This window comes from Heteronotia binoei, chromosome 20, assembly GCF_032191835.1.
Source record: "Heteronotia binoei isolate CCM8104 ecotype False Entrance Well chromosome 20, APGP_CSIRO_Hbin_v1, whole genome shotgun sequence".
NCBI classification, from domain to species: domain Eukaryota; kingdom Metazoa; phylum Chordata; class Lepidosauria; order Squamata; family Gekkonidae; genus Heteronotia; species Heteronotia binoei.
Genome location: NC_083242.1, coordinates 37633191 through 37653131, shown reverse-complemented (window position 1 = coordinate 37653131; position 19941 = coordinate 37633191). Strand labels below are relative to the sequence as shown.

Sequence of the window (19941 nt, the reverse complement as noted above, 5' to 3'; positions counted from 1 at the left end):
GCGATTGCTGAGGGGCAGCCTAGTTGCCAGCCTCCAGGTGGGGCATGGAGATTGCTCAGAATTACAACTGCTCTCCAACCCCTGGAGGAAATAGCTGCTTTGGAGGATGTGCCCTCTGGCATTATTCCCCAGTTCCTGCCTTTCCTGGGCTCAACCCTCAAATCTCCACAAATTTGACAACCCAGAGAAGGCAGGTAAAAAGAGAATCTCTGTGGACTCTCAGAGCCCATTTCTGGCACAGCCAAGATCCTTTGCCTTTGTGCACCCCATAGAGAAGCCATTGTAGGGAAAAGGGGGGCTGAGTCTTTGACCTGGGGGGTGCCAGTGTATGTGTGTGTGCGCACGCACGTGTGTGTGTAAGGGGGAATGGGATAAAGTTCCCCTTGAAATCCACAAGAATATATACCAGGGGTAGCCACAGTTGCTTAACGTAAGAGCCACGCAGAATAAACGTCAGGTGTTCGAAAGCCACAAGACATTAGATGTTTGAGAGAGGAAGGAAGGAAATAAATGGGGAGAGGGGGGGGAGAAGTGGAAAGAAAGCAACTTTAACTTTAAATGCAGTTATTTAAAGAGGGAAATGCCTTCTCCGAACCAGCTGATGGGGCTGTGGAGGCTTGGAGAGCCACACAATATGTGTGGAAGAGCCACATGTGGCTCCCAAGGCACAGTCCCAAGGCCACCCCTGATATATACAGATCTAATTGTGAAAATGAGTGCAGCCCGTAACAACCTGGCAACAAAAAACAGATGGCATTTTTGGAGCACAGCCACGGCCGTTCCCTTCTCACCTCATAACGATCCATCTTTCACCTGCCGTTTTTTGAAGGTCCACGACTTGGAGAAATCCAAACGGGCCCTGGAGCAGCAGGTGGAGGAGATGAAGACACAACTGGAGGAGTTGGAGGACGAGCTGCAGGCCACGGAGGACGCCAAGCTGAGGCTGGAGGTCAACATGCAGGCCCTGAAGGGCCAGTTCGAGAGAGACCTGCAGGCCCGTGACGAGCAGAACGAGGAGAAGAGACGTCAGCTCCAGAAGCAGGTAGGGGGACTCCCCAAAGGCCTCTAGGGGAAATGGACAGGCCTGAGGGAAGAAGCGGCAGCCTTGTCCATCCCAGGTTTTTCGCTTCAGCAGTGATCATCGATGGTTAGAAGCAGGGATCATTTCGTAGAAAAAGAGGTGCCGGAGCTCATTAGCACAGCTCATTTGCATATGCCACACACCCCCTGACATCACCGAAAGGCGGACTCAATTATATCAGCTCAGCAGCTCCCTTAAAATGCTTTTTGAATTATAATTGTCATCATAAAACCTTACTCTCCTCATACTTCTTAAATTACTTTCTCCTCTGCGGCCACAGGGGCATGATGAAGATTTCCATCTGTCTACTTTATAAGTTTGGGTTCATTCCCCTTTTTTTGGGGGAAAAACATGAGAAAGCTTGTCAAATCTTAGAGTTCAGCAAAGTTCTCACAGGGGGGTTGAACAACGGAGCCCAGAAGCGAGCATTTTGGGAGGGTGGGGTAAGAAAGAAAGAGCACAATAAAATTTAGAAGTTCTGGAGCTCTGCTCTTTGAGCTCCTGCCCAAAACGCAGCCTGGTTAGAAGAAATTTGCTTTCCTTACCTTCTTGGTAAGAACCCCCAGCTGGTTGTGTGAGGGCTGAAGGAAACAGCTTGAGGCTAACTAGCAAAGGATTTCTGAGCACTGTAGATGGCTGGCAAAGAGATTAGGAGATTCCAAGAGCTTTGCAGGGACATTTGTGCTGTGCTAGAAAGTCTGTCCCTCACCCTCCCAACACGCTTTTCTAAGACATCAAGCACAGCAGTTCTCTGTCCTCAGGGCTGGCTCTCCCACAAGGCAAACTGAGCATTTGCCTAGGGTGTCAAGCTGGGAGTCGCCAAACTGGACATTCCCCCCCATCCCAGTGCTCTAGGCAAATGCCCTGGTTTGAGCACCAGCCAGACGGCTTTGCTACGCCTCCTTTTTGATTCTGAGGCAAGCAAAGCCAGCCAGCGTGCAACTGTTGGTTTTGCTCTGCCTCCTTTCTGGAATCAGAAGGGAGGCGAAGGAAACCAGCCAGCCAGTGTGAAGCCATCCATCCAGGTGCCGTCCCCACCATACTTCCCACAAGCCCCCCAAGGGGGCAGAAGGGGGCAGGCACCACAGAAGAGGGTGGCAGGAGGGTGGCGGGTTAGCCTTGGGCACCATGCATCCTAGGGCCGGCCCTGTCTGTCCTCTCAAGAAGACGATACCAAGAGTGCTTTCACCCAAAAATTTTTTTTTGAGCAGGAACGCAGTTCTGGCGGGCTTGGCACCAGGGGGCATGGCCTAATATGCAAATGAGTTCCTGCTGGGCTTTTTCTGCAAAAAAGCCCTGGCTTTTGCTGAAATAGACAGATAAAACAGATAAAAGGAAGTGTTTCTTTACCCAAAGAGTAAATAACACATGGAATTGACTGCCCCAGGAAGTGGTGGCAGCTACAAGCATAGACAGCTTGAAGAGGGGACTGGAGAAACATCTGGAGCAGGGGTCCATCAGTAGCTGTTAGCCACAGGGCATTGATGGGACTCTCTCTCTGGGGCAGTGATTCTTTATATTCTTGGTCCTTGGGAGGGGCAACAGTGGGAGGGCTTCTGGGTTCTGGCCCTGCTGGTGGACTTGCTGATAGCACCTGAGTTTTTTGGCCACTGTGTGACACAGAGTGTTGGACTGGATGGGCCATTGGCCTGATCCAGTTTGGCTTCTCTTATGTTCTTATGTGACACAGAGTGTTGGACTGGAGGGGCCACTGGCCTGATCCAAGATGGCTTCTCTTGTGTTCTTATGTGACACAGAGTGTTGGACTGGATGGGCCATTGGCCTGATCCAAGATGGCTTCTCTTCTGTTCTTATGTGACACAGAGTGTTGGACTGAATGGGCCATTGGCCTGATCCAAGATGGCTTCTCTTGTGTTCTTATGTGACACAGAGTGTAGGACTGGATGGGCCATTGGCCTGATCCAAGATGGCTTCTCTTGTGTTCTTATGTGACACAGAGTGTTGGACTGGATGGGCCATTGGCCTGATCCAAGATGGCTTCTCTTGTGTTCTTATGTGACACAGAGTGTAGGACTGGATGGGCCATTGGCCTGATCCAAGATGGCTTCTCTTGTGTTCTTATGTGACACAGAGTGTTGGACTGGATGGGCCATTGGCCTGATCCAAGATGGCTTCTCTTGTGTTCTTATGTGACACAGAGTGTAGGACTGGATGGGCCATTGGCCTGATCCAAGATGGCTTCTCTTATGTTCTTATGTGACACAGAGTGTTGGACTGAATGGGCCATTGGCCTGATCCAAGATGGCTTCTCTTGTGTTCTTATGTGACACAGAGTGTAGGACTGGATGGGCCATTGGCCTGATCCAAGATGGCTTCTCTTGTGTTCTTATGTGACACAGAGTGTTGGACTGAATGGGCCATTGGCCTGATCCAAGATGGCTTCTCTTGTGTTCTTATGTGACACAGAGTGTTGGACTGAATGGGCCATTGGCCTGATCCAAGATGGCTTCTCTTGTGTTCTTATGTGACACAGAGTGTTGGACTGGATGGGCCATTGGCCTGATCCAAGATGGCTTCTCTTCTGTTCTTATGTGACACAGAGTGTTGGACTGAATGGGCCATTGGCCTGATCCAAGATGGCTTCTCTTGTGTTCTTATGTGACACAGAGTGTAGGACTGGATGGGCCATTGGCCTGATCCAACATGGCTTCTCTTCTGTTCTTATGTGACACAGAGTGTTGGACTGGAGGGGCCATTGGCCTGATCCAATTTGGCTTCTCTTATGTTCTTATGTGACACAGAGTGTTGGACTGGATGGGCCACTGGCCTGATCCAAGATGGCTTCTCTTGTGTTCTTATGTGACACAGAGTGTTGGACTGGATGGGCCATTGGCTTGATCCAAGATGGCTTCTCTTGTGTTCTTATGTCTGGGGTAGTGATGCTCTGTATTCTTGGTGCTTGGGGGAGCACAGTGGAAGGGCTTCTAGTGTCCTGGCCCCACTGATGAACCTCTTGATGGGACCTGAGCTTTTTCGGCCACTGTGTGACACAGAGTGTTGGACTGGATGGGCCACTGGCCTGATCCAAGATGGCTTCTCTTATGTTCTTCTGCCTGGGGCAGTGATGCTCTGTATTCTTGGTGCTTGGGGGAGCACAGTGGAAGGGCTTCTAGTGTCCTGGCCCCACTGATGAACCTCTTGATGGCACCTGAGCTTTTTTGGCCACTGTGTGACACAGAGTGTTGGACTGGATGGGCCACTGGCCTGATCCAAGATGGCTTCTCTTATGTTCTTCTGCCTGGGGCAGTGATGCTCTGTATTCTTGGTGCTTGGAGGGGGCACAGTGGGAGGGCTTCTAGTGTCTTGGCCCCACTGATGGCACCTGGGTTTTTTGGCCACTGTGTGACACAGAGTGTTGGACTGGATGGGCCACTGATCTGATCCAACAGGGCTTCTCTTGTGTTCTTATGTGACACAGAGTGTAGGACTGGAGGGGCCATTGGCCTGATCCAAGATGGCTTCTCTTGTGTTCTTATGTGACACAGAGTGTTGGACTGGAGGGGCCATTGGCCTGATCCAAGATGGCTTCTCTTGTGTTCTTATGTGACACAGAGTGTTGGACTGGATGGGCCATTGGCCTGATCCAAGATGGCTTCTCTTGTGTTCTTATGTGACACAGAGTGTTGGACTGGAGGGGCCATTGGCCTGATCCAACAGGGCTTCCCTTATGTTCTTATGAAATACCCACTATTTGGGGGAGCGAGGAACATGGTGCCTTCTGTTTCCATGAGGCCGTTCTGCACGTTCAGCAGGACGTGTGTGGTTGTGTAGTGTGTGTGTGGGGAGGCTATGCGCCCCATTCCCGTCAGCCCTGACAACATCTTTCCCTTGGTCAGCTTCATGAGCTGGAGACGGAACTGGAAGACGAGCGAAAGCAGCGGGCCTTAGCGGCCGCAGCCAAGAAAAAATTGGAAGTGGACATCAAGGACTTAGAAGGCCAGGCAGACTCAGCCAACAAGGGCCGGGAAGAAGCCATCAAACAACTCCGGAAACTCCAGGTGAGACCTCAGGTCGTTGCCCTGATTGGCCCTCTAGAGTCAGTTTAGTGGTTAAGTGTGTGGACTCTTATCTGAGAGAACTGGGTTTGATTCTCCCCTTCTCCACATGCAGCTGCTGGAATGGCCTCGGGTCAGCCATAGCTCTGGCAGAGGTTGTCCTTGAAAGGGCAGCTGCTGGAAGACCTCTCTCAGCCCCACTCACCTCACAGAGATTGTGAGCTGCTCTCAGATTCAGAATGAAGGGCAGGGTATAAATCCAGTATCATCTTCTTAGAGAGCCAGTTTGGTGTAGTGGTTAAATGTGCGGACTCTTATCTGGGAGAACCGGGTTTGATTCCCCACTCCTCCTCTTGCAGCTGCTGGAATGGCCTTGGTTCAGCCATAGCTCTCTTATCTGGGAGAACCGGGTTTAATTCCCCAATCCTCCACTTGCAGCTGCTGGAATGGCCTTGGGTCAGCCGCAGCTCTCTTATCTGGGAGAAACGGGTTTGATTCCCCACTCCTCCACTTGCACCTGCTGGAATGGCCTTGGGTCAGCCAGAGCTCTCTTATCTGGGAGAACCGGGTTTGTTTCCCCCCTCCTCCTCTTGCACTTGCTGGAATGGCCTTCAGCCAGAGTTCTCTTATCTGGGAGAACCGGGTTTGATTCCCCACTCCTCCACTTGCAGCTGCTGGAATGGCCTTGGGTCAGCCATAGCTCTTGCAGAAATTGTCCTTGAAAGGGCAGCTTCCAGGAGAGCCCTCTCAGCCCCACCTGCCCCACCTGAAGCAGGGGGAGGGCCTCCAAACTGTCTGTTGTGGGGGAGGAAGGTAAAGGAGATTGTGAGCCGCTCTGAGATTTGGAGTGGAGGGCGGGATATAAATCCAGTGTCTTCAGTATCTTCTTCTTCTCTGCTGCTGCTCTCCCAAGAGTTGGCAAATGACAGCCCAGGAGCCATCTTCTGTGGGGGATGCCATCTGATAGGTGGCCTAAGCATCTGGCAGGTGTATGGCCAGCGGGAGTGCAGGGCCCTCCAGTAGCCAGGGCAATTTCAAGAGCAGCATAGCTGGAGGAAACAGCCACATTGGCATCTCTTGCCCACTTCTGGGAACTCCAAGCTGGATCCTCTTTCTTCCCCTTTCCAGCACCACCGGCTAGAAACCGGAAGGAAGTTCTTCCGTCCAGTTGGAGCCCTTGAAAAGGGACAGAGTTCCAGCTGTGGAGCTCAGGCCAAAAAATCTGCCCACCCCTGCACAGCCTTGCAATTGGCCAAGGACTACTGTCGGGGCCAGCCGTGTTGTGTCTCTGTCTCCTGAGGCTGCTGCTGCCGCCGCCTGTGTTTTGGAGGCCTCCCCCGAAGGCATCTCTCCAGGCAACCTTCCTTGAGCCTGTGGACCCCTTTGGGATTCTGATGGCACAGAACGGCCGCCTGGGGTTGCCAGGTCCAATTCAAGAAATATCTGGGGACTTTGGGGGCGTAGCCAGGAGCAAGGTTGGGATAGGCTTCCCAACCCTCCCGCCCTGGCGGGGGACCCCAGGATTTCCACCCTCTTCTCCCGCTCCCCCAAAAAACGGAAGCGGGGATAGGGGGGGAACAGCGCCGGGGAGCATGGTGAGCCGCCCCATCTCGGAGCGGGCGAGGCCGCTGCCCCCTCCCCGCCCACCGCAACTGCTCCTCCGAGATGGGCCCAGGCTGAGCCCATCTTGGAGGAGCAGCCAAGAGGCAGTAGCAGCGCAGGCAAAACCAGGGGAGGGCAGAGGCAGGCCAGGAGCATGGCGAGCCGCGAATCCAGGCCCTTCTAGGACCCGGGCTCGCGGCTCGCCACGCCCCCGGCCCGCCTCCACCCCCCCCTCCGATTCCACCCCAGAGGCAGAGCGGAGCGGGCGAGGCCGCCGTGCCGCTGCCGCCTCTTTTCCGCTCGCCGTGGCTGAGCCCATCTCGGAGGAGCAGCCACGGCGAGCGGAGAAGAGGCGGCAGCGGCGCAGCGGCGTCGCCCACTCCGAGACGGGGCGGCTGGCCACACTCCCCGGCGCCGTTTCCCCCCCTCCCCCCTAGCTCCACCCCAGTGTCTCCTGGCTCCACCCCCAAAGTCTCCTGGCTCCACCCCCAAAGTCCCCAGATATTTCTGGGGTTGGACTTGGCAACCCTAGGTTGGGACAAGCATCACTGAACTCCAAAGGGAGTTCTGGCCATCACATTTAAAGGGATCGCACCCCTTTTCAATGCCTTCCCGTCATTGGAAATAATGCAGAATACAGACACCTTGTTTTGGGGCTCATAAAATTGGGCCCCCTGGTCCAATCTTTTTGAAACGTGGAGGGTCTTTTGAGGAGAGGCGTTGGGTTCTGTGCTGCCAATTTGGTGCCTCTCCCTCAAAACACAGCCCTCCCAGAGCCCCAGATACCCATGGACCAATTCTCCATTATACCCTCTAGGAATCGGTCTCCGTGGAGCATAATAGAGTTCCCAGTAGACATTTCCCTCCCCTCCCCCCCACTTTCTGATGACCCCGAAGCAGGAGGACGGCCTCCAAACCGGGGGATCCCCTGCCCCCACCTGGGGATTGGCAACCCTGTGGCTACCACAGTTTGCCTTCAGGTACAGGGCCAAGATCCTTGTGCTGAGGTAGCTGCCGCGGCTGCCCAAGCAGCGTTTTTAAAAATCTCCCCAGCCAATTGGTAGCCCACCAGGGCCTGCCCTAGAGAAGGAGTCTCGGACCCGGCAGAGCCCCCGGCTTTAGGGGAAGAGGCTGAGGGCGCTGTGGGGTTCCCCTTGCAGCCTCTTCCAAATGTGCCGTGGGATGGTGGCAGCAGCAGATCTTAATGAAACAGGAGACGGAACCTAACGGTTGATGTGATTAACCCCATGAAGCTCTTGTTAACCATTGGCCCTCGTAGGCGCAGATGAAGGACTTCCAGCGGGAACTGGACGATGCCCGTGCGGCCCGAGAAGAAATCTTCACCACTGCCCGAGAGAACGAGAAGAAGGCCAAGAGTCTGGAGGCTGAGCTGATGCAGCTGCAAGAGGTCGGCAAGGCCGGGGGCGGGAAGGGGGGTGTTGAGGGGGGAGGGGTTCCCAGGCAGGAGCCTCCATATGCCCTGACTTTCCACACTGTGTCTGGGGCAGTGATGCTCTGTCTTCTTGGTGTTTGAGCAGCAAGTGGGAAGGGGCTTCTAGAGTTCGGGCCCCACTAGTGAACCTTCTGATGGCCTCTGGGTTTTGGCTGCTGTGTGACACAGAGTGTTGGACCGGATGGGCCATTGGCCTGATCCAACATGGCTTCTCTTATGTCTGGGGCAGCGATGCTCTGTCTTCTTGGTGCTTTTCAGTGAAGAGTGGGAGGGCTTCTGGGGTTCTGGCCCTTGTGGTGGACCTCCTGGTGGTACCTGGGTTCTGGCCACTGTGTGACTCAGAGAGCTGGACTAGATCGGCCCACTGGCCTGATCCAGCAAGGCTTCTCTTACATTCTTTTGTCTGGGGCAGTGATGCTCTGTCTTCTTGGTGCTTGGGGGGGTGGGCAACAGTGGGAGGGCAGTCCAGATTCTCTCCCTAAGTGCAAAAGTGTAATGTCTTGTTGCAATAGTAAGTACTGGTTATTTCCACTCATTTCTTTTCTGGTATACTTGCGAATATGGTTTAAGTCAATACATTGAACTGCAAACCCGTCATCTGCATTTGACAGGTGGAGACTCTCCCGGATCCCCTGGGACGTGATGTGAGGTACCAGTTCAGGGGTCCAGCTGTCTAGGGGGTTTTTTTGTAGCAGGAACTCCTTTGCATCTTAGGCCACACCCCTGTGATGTAGTCAGTTTTCCTGTAGCTGACAGTAGGCCCTGTACGAAGAGCCCTGTAAGCTCTTGGAGGATTGGCTACATCAGGGAGGTGTGGCCTAATATACAAAGGAGTTCCTGCTACAAAAAAAAGCCTTGCAGCTGTCCAGTCAGGAGATGTGCAGGCAGGGCCTACTTGCTGCCCTGCGCCCCCCTCCCCGCTCCACCACCCTGCCCCCCCTCCGCTGCCCGCCTCTCACCTTGGCTGCGTGCTGCTACTCCAGGGCCACGCAAGCGCAGTGGCAAGAGTGGAGAGGTGAGAGCAGGGCGGGTGGGAGGGCCCAAATGGTGCCCTGGCCATGGCTGCATCCTAGACGAATGCTTAATTTGCCTAATGGACAGGCCGGCCCTGTGTGCGTGCATGCGTGTAGGAGCTGGCTGTGACCCCAAAGCAAGCCTGATGCTTTCAGGTGCGGCAGGATGTTCCAGGGGCTGGAGCTTTTCTCTCTCTTTTTGTGCCTTCTCCAGGATCTGGCGGCAGCTGAAAGAGCACGGAAACAAGCAGAGCAGGAGAAGGAGGATTTGGCCGAAGAGTTGGCAAGCTCTGCCTCTGGAAGGTAAACTGGCCGGGACATGGAGCCTGCCGGAATCTGACATGTAGCTCTTTGGTCTCCACTTTTAAACATTTGTTTTGCACAATTTCCTCCCTCCAAAGCATCTGGGAATGTAAATTTGTTTTAGCCTCCTTTCTGGAGTGTGCAAAGTATGGCTCAGGCATCATCGCAGAAAGCCTCACATCCAGCTCGGGCTGCCAAGTCCCCCGACGTCATTGGGGCAATGTCACCCGGAAGTGACGTCATCGCACCCGCCACGTCACACGGCGACTGCTCTAGGCGATTCTGGGAAAACTCTATGGTTTTCCTGGACGCTTTAGCCGTTTGGAAGGGGAAACTCTGGTATCAGAGAGGGGCTTGCCAAAGGAAGGATACTGAGGGAGCTACTGGCAGAGTGGGGCTCTCCCCAGCCATTGCTCCCACTTCCAGCTACTCTGGGCCACCAGACTCCAATTCCAACCCCATCAGATGCAATTAAGGTTGCCTGGTCCCTGCAAGGATCTGGTGGGGGGTGCGAAGGACTTAATGGGAGCAGGAGGGAGGCCCAGCCAACATCACTGCTCACGTGACCCGGAAGTGATGTCATGTCAGGACGGTGCTCTGGTATTTGGGCAAAAACTCTATGGTAAGTTTGGCTTCTACCATAGAGTTTTTGCTCAAATACCAGTATCACCCTGATGTGATGACATCCCTTCTGGGTCACATAGGCAGTGACAGACATGTCAGCTAGGCTCTCTCATTTTCAGGGTAATTCCCCCCCTCCCACCAGCCAATCAGTGGCAGGGGGTGGAGCCTGGGGATGGGGGGACCCTAGACACAATGCTGACATAATGTGCATGCATCTTCTAGTCAGTGAATTGTGTGTCTCAGTATGATGCAGCTAGACAGTGGTGTGTGTTTGTGTGTGTGTGGGGGGGGGTGCAATCTCTCACTTGCAGTGCAGTGAAGGAAACCTGCTTGAAGTCGCTGAGTTAGGAGGGAAGTGGGTTTCAGGTTCCCCACAAGGAGGCCACCTCCCCTTACCAACCTTCCGGGTGTTTCTAGAACGAGTCTCCAGGACGAGAAGCGGCGTTTGGAGGCCCGGATCTCCCAGATGGAGGAGGAGCTGGAAGAGGAGCAGAGCAACATGGAGGCCATGAGCGAGCGCTTCCGGAAGGCCGTGCAGCAGGCAAGGAGAGGGGCAGAAGGGACGGGGACTGGCCCCTCCGGACTGCCCCCGCTCACGAGGCTCCTTCCCCGCTTGTGTCTTTCCAGGCGGAGCAGCTCAACAACGAACTGGCCACGGAGCGGACCACGGCCCAGAAGAACGAGAGCGCCCGCCAGCAGCTGGAGAGGCAGAACAAGGAGCTGAAGGCCAAGCTGCAGGAGATGGAGGGGGCCGTCAAGTCCAAGTTCAAGGCCACCATCACCGCCCTGGAAGCCAAAATCGCTCAGCTGGAGGAGCAGGTGGAACAGGAATCCCGGTAGGTGCAGGGGAGGACGTCAGCCCCCTCCCTAGTAGGCCGGCTCTGGATGAAGCCCACATGTGGGATCCAAGGCATTCCAGCTGCTGCTTGCTGGGTGTGCCTTTTGGGGAGGGCCTAGTGGATTTCCCTGCCCTCTGACCCCGTTGCTTTTGCCCTGGCCAGCCCCATCCTGTGAGTCTCTCTCTTGCCCTCCCCCCCCAGGGAGAAACAGGCTGCAGCAAAGACTCTGCGCCAAAAGGACAAGAAGCTCAAAGAGGTCTTGCTGCAGGTGGAGGACGAGCGGAAGCAAGCAGAGCAATACAAAGACCAGGTGAGCAGCAAGGGCGCCAGCCAATGATGTGGCAGGGGGCGGGGCTAACCTGGTAGAAAGGGACAGGGCTCTAAGGGAGCCCCAGAGCTTATGAAGCGACGTCAAGAACTAAGACAACGGACGTTTGTATCCCTTGGGAGCAAGCGAACAACCCGTGATCCGGGAAGGATCCGGGTTCAAACATCCTGTCTGCTAGCTACAAACTGACCAGGTGACCTTCAGCAACCGGTTGGGGTGCAGTTTTGGGTGGGGGGGATGTCGTCTGCCGGGAAAACATTGCGATCCGATGTCACTCCATGGGTTGGTAAAAACTGGGTGCTTGCACAGAGGATTATCTTTACCAGCCGATCTCCTAAAGTTGTGGTGAGGATGACAAAATAATGAGACCGGCCACATCCCTCCCATCCCCTCCTTTTTAACTGCACCTATCTCCTTTGGCATGCCCAGCAGAGGCTCTCCCCTGCTCCCCCAGATGGGCACGCAGTCAGCGACCCTTGGCTGGTGCCCTAAGGTGGCTTTTCCCCCCACCCCACCCGTTCCCATTCCAGGCCGACAAGGCCAGCAGCCGGGTCAAGCAGCTCAAGCGCCAGCTGGAAGAGGCAGAGGAGGAATCTCAGCGCATCAACGCCAGCCGCCGGAAACTGCAGCGGGAGCTGGACGAGGCCACGGAGAGCAGCGATGCCATGGGCCGGGAGATGGCGGCCCTGAAGAACAAGCTCAGGTGGGTCTGGGATGGAAGCCGGTGGGCACGGGACACGCCAATGCCAGAAGCTACAGAACCCCCCCCCACTCCTCCTCCCCCTCCCTTGGGAAGCATCGTGCAGCCCCAGAACCTTCTTGTAGGGGGTGCCCCACACTAGCTGAGTCTAAAAGGACTCATTGGAGGGAAGGCCTCCACGGGGCCCAGAAAAGGCAGACGGGTGGCCCTGGCCGGTTTCCAATGAAGACAGGAAACGCTAGTCTTTTAAAACAAAAAAGTTACACCTCCCCAACCCCACGAGACCTGATTAGCGGAGAGACATCAGCGTAACCACCTCAAAGTTGTGGGACGGGACAGTCCACCTGGGGTGGCGACTGCATCCTCCACACACAAGGGAACATTTGCAAGACCCAACGCGCCCGGGCTGGACCCAGGTTCCCTACGATGCCGGAAGGCGCCCCCAGCATTCCTCAGGGACCTCAGCCCAGGGTCAGGCGACTGGCAGTGCTGCCTTCTGTCTCTTCTGTGGAGGTGCCGTTGCAGGCTGCCGCGTTCAACTCCCTGGCAGAGAGGAAGCAGAGCCCCCCTGTGGCGATCAGCCCGCTGGAGGGAAAAGCCTAATGGAACTGCTGTAAACTTGGCCCTCCCCCATTTCAGTGACTGAAACCATCTCCCACGAAAGAGGGGCTAACTCTTTGGGGCTGCTTGTTTCTGTTGCAGGGGAAACCCGGAACCTCCGCAGTGACTGAGCAGGTACCACGCCTTCAACGTTGCAGTCTGCTTCTGTCATCTTCCCCCCCCCCCGACCCCCACCCCCAAGTAAATCCATGTGACATTTCTGCAAACTGTGAAGGCTTGGATATCTACATGTCAGTGTGTCTTGAACCAAAAGAGACAAATATTACAGATCTTTTCCCTTGATAGGTGGCCAGTGACCCTTTTCCTTCCTCCTTTCTGTCCTGGGGCACACCTTTCAGATTCTATAACCACTCTTTAGTGATTTCTGCTAAAAGCATCTATTTACACGCCCACGCCCCACACACAACAGGAGAAAAACCACCCACGTGATCAGCATTGTCTATTTGTTTTATTCCACTTCATTTATATCCCTCTTCCTTCCAACTGGGCCGCAGAGCAGCTTCTGCCATTATCCACTTTCCCATTTCGTCCTCACAACCACCTTGCGATGTAGGGCGCGCAATCGGCCCCACGGTTGCCCAGGAAACTTCTGGGGGTAGAGCAGAGATTTGAACCTAGATCGCGCCGGATTCTAGTTGGGCGCTCTGCCCACGCTGGCCTGGGACTGTAGCTGGGCGCCTAACAGTGCAAAACACCACGTTGCCAGCTGGAGGCATCAGCCTGCTTCTGTTGTCCAAAAACAAACAAAAACCAGTGAAATAAATAACAAAGAATAAGGGTCTCTACACCCCCACCCACGGCCTGCTCTGAAATTGGGCCCTGCCTGGGTTCAGCCGTGGGCCTCATCTTGTGGTTTCCATGTGCCCCTGCCAGCCACTAGTGGAGCTGGCCTCCTTCTGTAATATTTGTGGAGCCTCTTTTGTAAACCCCCCTGGCTTGACTGCTACCTGTGCCCATCTCTCGGCAGCGAGGCCTGGCCTCTGCCGCCTTCTCCTCGTCTACACGGGCTTTTCTCTTTTGGGCAGGGGCGCAACCATTTCCGTGGGCCTTCGTTCCTTCTCGGTTTAGCGCCACCCCTCCCCGCGCCTTGTCCTCTTCTCGCCCACAATTCAGCTTTTCTCACCTGTCTCAGGCCATGAAGGGCCAAGGGGAGGGCAGCCATACTGGCCCCGGGGCATGGGAGTCCTCCAGAAAGCGCACTTCATCTAACAGAAGGGCTGGCTTTGGCTTGTGACACCCCCACCCCCTTTTCTATTTATTGCAAAACATGCCCCAAACCCGCTAACTGGCACCCCAAGGTGGGTCACATCCATAAAAACAGCACAAAACGTTAATTCTGAACATTAAAAGAGCTCTTGTGAGTTCCCACAAACCCCAAGGCCCCCCCAGGGTTGTGGCCCTTCCAGCACTCTCCTTCAGGGACAACCACCGAGAAGCACTGACTCGGTGTCGCCTTCCCAATCTTGTCTTTCCAGGCGTGGGAACGAGCCGGCTTCCTTTGCCCCCTCTCGGCGCTCCGGCGGGGGCCGGAGGGTGGTCGAAAACGCCGCCGCTGAGGGCTCGGAGGAGGAAGCTGACGCCCGAGACGGAGACAAAGCCAGCGAATAAAACGCCACGCTTGCAAAAGAAGTGCTTGCAGCAGAAAACTCAAAAACTCCAGACCAAACTCAAGAGGCGCGCGCGCATGTGGTGTGGTGTGTCTACTTCTAGCACTGTCCGCAGCCTCCCTTTGGCTAAAGCCCTGCCCCGCCCCCCCAAGGCATTGGAAAGAGCACCACTGGCTTCTTCTTCAGTACACACACACACACACAATATGCTTGTGTGACCGCCGTGCAAGGCCTTTCCCCCCAAAAGTTGACTCAGCACCTCTGTGCTTCGTGGAGGCGGAATGTGCCCCCCCGCCCAGGGAGAGCAACTGCCCCTCTCCCCTCTTGCTGTCCCCCCCTTCCTACTCCATTTCTAGGTGTTGCGTTCGGATGCTGCACCCCGAGCGCTCATCAGTTCACTCGAACAAGTGCCTTCCCTTCGCCACTTTAATTTTTATTTGAGGGGAGGGGGGAGAGAAGGTAAAATGTAATTAAGTCAACTGTTTTTGAACTTCTGAATGTGCTTTCAAAACACACACTAATAATAATTAAAAAAAAAGGTTTATAAAATCATAACATTTGTTTTGGACTCTATTGGAAATCCCAGTGAGTTGGTGTGGCATTTTTCGCTCTCCAAATGCCGTCTCTTTTCCCAGACCAAGAAACTCGGTTCAAGCACGGATCAAGTAAACGGCTGCGATGTTCCCTTGCCACAGGCTCTGACTAGATTAGCCACTCCGGAGTCATTTTAGGCATTCGACGCTCACTTTGACGTAGCAGGTGAAGGGGAGAGGAAGGGAAGGAAGGATTTTAAAAGAAGAAAGATAGCAAAAAGTGCCATTTGGAACGGCCTTGGGGATGGGCGGGGTTGAGGACCTCTCGGCGCATAGCTCAGCAGCAAAAGGCTGAATGTTCCACAGACACTGCAACTCCTTCTAAGTGAACCAAACAAAAGGGTCAAAAAGAGACTGATAGCTGGGCAGCCGATGCATATTCCTCGCTCCTCTGCCAAAGCATTTCCCAGCCCTTAGAGAGTCTGTGAAGGGAGGCGGGAGCGGAACAGGATCAGCACCAACCTTGGGTTTAAGAACATAAGAGAAGCCCTGTTGGATCAAGCCCCTGGCCCATCCAGCCCAACACCCTACCCTGCGTCCCACAGTGGCCTGAAACCCAACTACCCTTAGGTGGTCCACCGGCAGGGCTAGGACTCCAAAAGCTCTCCCACTGTTGCCCCCCCCCCCAAAGCCCCAAGAAGACGGAGCATCCCTGCCCCAGACAAAGCATTCCATCTCTACCTTGCAGCTGAGAGCCGCTCATGGGCCTCTGCTCCCTTCTGCCCTCTCCCCTCAAGAGGCAGGGGGAGGGACGTTCTGGTTGTGACATTCGTTACAGCTAAGGCAGAGATACACCCCCCCACACACACACACTAGAACTTCATCAACCCTCCCGTTATCCAAAAATGCCAACTCCCCCCCCCCACGAGAAGGAGCTTCTGGGGAAAGGCTAAGGTCCACCCAATAGTACAAAAGGTGCCCCCCCACAAACAAAAGTCATCCACTCTTTGCCTGCCCCTATAAACCACACCAGCTATTTTAAGCCTTTCCAGACCGGCTCCGAAGGCTGGCTGCTTCAGCCCAGACCATGAGAGCAGAACACTATCTCGTCTTGCACGGACTCCACCGAAAGTGGAGGAACTGGAAGTCCTAATAAAGGAAGGAGACTATGACATAATAGGCCTTGGTGGGATGACACTCACAACTGGAATATTAGGATTCAGGGGTACAACTTATTTAAAAGGGACAGGCAAATGAGAAAGGGCGGAGGCGTAGCAGTATATGTGAAGGAGGTATATACTTATGAAGAAATACGTGAATCGGAGCATGGCAGCTCAGTTGAGAGTCTCTGGGTAAAATAAAAGGAGTAAGAAATAACACTGATATTATTGTGGGGGTCTGCTATTGACCACCAAGTCAGGAAGACAGAATTACCCAGACATCTGTTGGAAGTCCAACTCTGCTAAAAATGAAGTCAAATAGATTCCTGACTTGTCTTGCTGACAACTTCCTTTCCCCGAAAGTGGAGAAGGAAACGACCCTTGGCACTTACTGTGAGGGGTCCTTCTCCTAAGAGGATAGGAGTACATCTTGAGTGTTTCCCACCGTCCAATCAGGGAGGCAGGAATTTCAAAGTCTTCCTCTTCCTGTGGCTGTGGGAACGGCCCCTTGCTCAGTTCGGGTGACTCCGAGAAGCAGTAAATGAACTGTCATATAGAACTGCTCAGAAAAATGAACGAAAAACCAACTAGCAAACAGATAACCCAGAATACTAACTACCAATGTTAGCGTTAGAAATAGGTAACAGTACCTGGTACAGTAGGCGTTAGAATCAGTGCAAAGAAAGAGAAGCATTTTCAACAGATAGGGCGACAGATGGGAGGGCAAGATGTCCTCCTATCCTCTTAGGAGAAGGGCCCCTCACGGTAAGTGCCAGTAGGCATTAGAATCAGTGCAAAGAAAGAGAAGCATTTTCAAAAGATAGGGCGATAGATGGGAGGGCAAGATGTCCTCCTATCCTCTTAGGAGAAGGGCCCCTCATGGTAAGTGCCTAAGAGGCGGAGGACATCTTGGGTGCTCCCAGAGCAGTATGTTAGTTGGTGGAGGGGATTGCCCTATTCAGGCAGTACGTGCTACAAGATTCGTCTGCCAAATGCTGCATCTGCCAAGGCATATGCGTTCGATTTGTAGTGCCGTACAAATATGGAAATGGAAGACCACGTAGCTGCCTTACACACTTCTTCGACAGAGGCATTCTTGTCAAAGGCCACATTGGTCGCTGCACTCCTAGCCGAATGAGCAGTAATCCCTGGGGGGTACACTGAGATGCAGTGCCTTGTAGGCCTCTGCTACGCACTGTTTTATGGCATACCTGATGGCTGATCTGGACATCTTCTGACCCATAGAATTGGTCTTGCAAATAGATTCTGTTCTGACCAGGTAAATCTCGACTGCCCTACGAACATCTAGAGTATGCCATGCGCGCTCCTTGTGGTGTTTGCGATCCGGGCAAAAGGACGGCAAATTAATCTCTTGGTTTCTGTGAAATTTAGAAGAAACCTTCGGCTGAAAGGTAGGATCCGGGTAAAGAACAGCTTTGTCCTTGTGAAAGACACACAGCTCCCGTTTAACGGACAGAGCTCCGAGCTCGGAAACCCTTCTGGCTGATGTTATCGCCACCAGAAAAATAGTCTTCATGTGCATCAGCTTCAACGGAACCGACATAAGAGGTTCAAAGGGTGGGTTGGTTAATGTTGAGAGCACTGGATTAAGTCGCCAGGTAGGAAAATGATGAACTTGTTGGGGAGAACTCAGAGACACCCCCCTAAGAAAATGTCGTATATGAGGATGAGATGACAAATTAACCTCATCTACCTGCTGAAGCACGGACAACAGAACTGCAACCTGACGCCGAAGGGTAGCCGGTTTCAGACTGGAAAGGAGACTGTCCTGGAAAAATTGGAGGATCTTTGGATCGTAGGATATAAGGGATCCACACCCTTTCTTCTACACCACCTGTGAAACGCTTCCCCGTCAGGAGATCTCTCTCCCCCCAAGCGGTCACTGGCCAATATCCTCTTTTTGGAGAGCTGGTTTGGTGTAGTGGTTAAGTGTGCGGACTCTTATCTGGGAGAACCGGGTTTGATTCCCCACTCCTCCACTTGCACCTGCTGGAATGGCCTTGGGTCAGCCATAGCCCTGGCAGAGGTTGTCCTTGAAAGGGCAGCTGCTGTGAGAGTCCTCTCCAGCCCCACCCACCTCACAGGGTGTCTGTTGTGGGGGAGGAAGGGAAAGGAGATTGTGAGCAGCTCTGAGACTCTTCGGAGTGGAGGGCGGGATATAAATCCAGTATCTTCTTCTTCTTCATCTTTTGTGCCTTGGTAAGCCAGGCACGATCCTTGGGTCTCTTAGGGGAGGGTGACCTGGATGAGGAACGAGAACGAGGGGCACAGGGGTCTTCTGTGAGAAGCTGCCCTTACTGATGCACCCACTGTCTGCTTAACAGACTAAAAAAATCAGAGACAAAAGAAGGTCCCATCATGGATACATTACCCGGCCCCCTATGGGGCTGATGGGGCTGTGCATCATCCTGTGAGTCTCCCGCCTGGAGGTTGTCATCTGGAAAAATGTGTTTGGATTCTGTTACCGTTAGGTGGATCTGTAACTGGTTGACAGATCGCACCCCAAGAGTGCTTGTGAATGGTTCTTCATTCTCTTGGAGAGGAGTGACAAGTGGAGTGCCTCAAGGATCTGTCCTGGGACCTGTTTTGTTCAACATCTTTATCAATGATTTGGATGAAGGAATAGAGGGAATGCTTATTAAATTTGCAGATGATACTAAATTGGGAGGGGTTGCAAACACAGAGGAAGACAGAAACAGGATACAGGATGACCTTGACAGGCTGGAAAACTGGGCTAAAATCAATAAAATGAATTTTAACAGGGATAAATGTAAAGTTCTGCATTTAGATAGGAAAAATCCAATGCATGGTTATAGAATGGGGGAGACTTGTCTTAGCAGAAGTATGTGCGAAAAGGATCTAGGGGTCTTAGTGGATCATACGCTGAACATGAGTGTTATGCGGTGGCTAAAAAGGCCAATGCAATTTGGGGCTGTATCAACAGAAGTCTAGTGTCCAGATCACGTGATGTGATGGTATCACTTTACTCTGCTCTGGTAAGACCTCACCTGGAGTCTGGTGTTCAGTTTTGGGCACCACATTTTAAGGATATAGACAAGCTAGAAGGAGTCCAGAGGAGGGCGACAAAGATGGTGAGGGGTCTGGAGACCAAGTCCTATGAGGAAAGGTTGAAGGAGCTGGGGATGTTTAGCCTGGAGAGGAGGCGGCTAAGAGGTGATCTGATCACCATCTTCAAGTACTTGAAGGGCTGTCATATAGAGGAAGATGTGGAATTGTTTTCTGTGGCCCCAAAAGGTAGGACCAGAACCAACAGGTTGAAATTAAATCAAAAGAGTTTCCGGCTCAACATCAGGAAGACCGTTCCTGAGCGATTCCTCAGTGGAACAGGCTTCCTCCTTGGGAGGTGGTGGGCTCTCCTTCCTTGGGGGTTTTTAAGCAGAGGCTAGATGGCCATCTGACAGCAATGAAGATCCTGTGAATTTAGGGGGAGGGGTTTGTGAGTTAAGAGCAGTACCTCAGTGGAACAGGCTTCCTCCTCGGGAGGTGGTGGGCTCTCCTTCCTTAGGGGTTTTAAAACAGAGGCTAGATGGCCATCTGACAGCAATGAAGATCCTGTGAATTTAGGGGGAGGTGTTTGTGAGTTTCCTGCATTGTGCAAGGGGTTGGACTAGATGACCCTGGAGATCCCTTCCAACTCTATGATTCTATGACTGTTAAGAGCGGTTCTTCAGTGGAACAGGCTTCCTCCTTGGGAGGTGGTGGGCTCTCCTTCCTTGGAGGGTTTTCAACAGAGGCTAGATGGCCATCTGACAGCAATGAAGATCCTGTGAATTTAGGGGGAGGGGTTTGTGAGTTTCCTGCATTGTGCAAGGGGTTGGACTAGATGACCCTGGAGATCCCTTCCAACTCTATGATTCTATGAAATCCAAAACCATTGCAGAAAAAGGGCAGCCCTCTCTGTGGCCAAGAGGCTGAGCCAGGACTCTCCTCCCTGCACTGGTTAGAAAAGTGTAAGACCAGACAAGGCCACCCTTTTTGCCTCCGTTTCACAGCACATTTAAAAGCTTCCATTTAAAAAA

The 19941-nt window shown here is 53.4% G+C and overlaps 1 protein-coding gene across 1 annotated transcript in view; it reads left to right on the top strand.

Moving 5' to 3' along the window:
* The window catches only part of MYH11 (myosin heavy chain 11), a 107550-nt gene extending 92811 nt beyond the window's left edge, over window positions 1-14739 (top strand). Inside the window, 9 exon segments of the mRNA XM_060260978.1 lie at window positions 830-1042; window positions 4939-5100; window positions 7979-8107; window positions 9380-9468; window positions 10510-10633; window positions 10720-10928; window positions 11133-11241; window positions 11790-11962; window positions 14056-14739. Of these exon segments, the coding sequence (XP_060116961.1) occupies window positions 830-1042; window positions 4939-5100; window positions 7979-8107; window positions 9380-9468; window positions 10510-10633; window positions 10720-10928; window positions 11133-11241; window positions 11790-11962; window positions 14056-14188 (1341 nt within the window). The 3' untranslated portion in view covers window positions 14189-14739.
* The last annotated feature ends 5202 nt before the right edge of the window (window positions 14740-19941 follow it).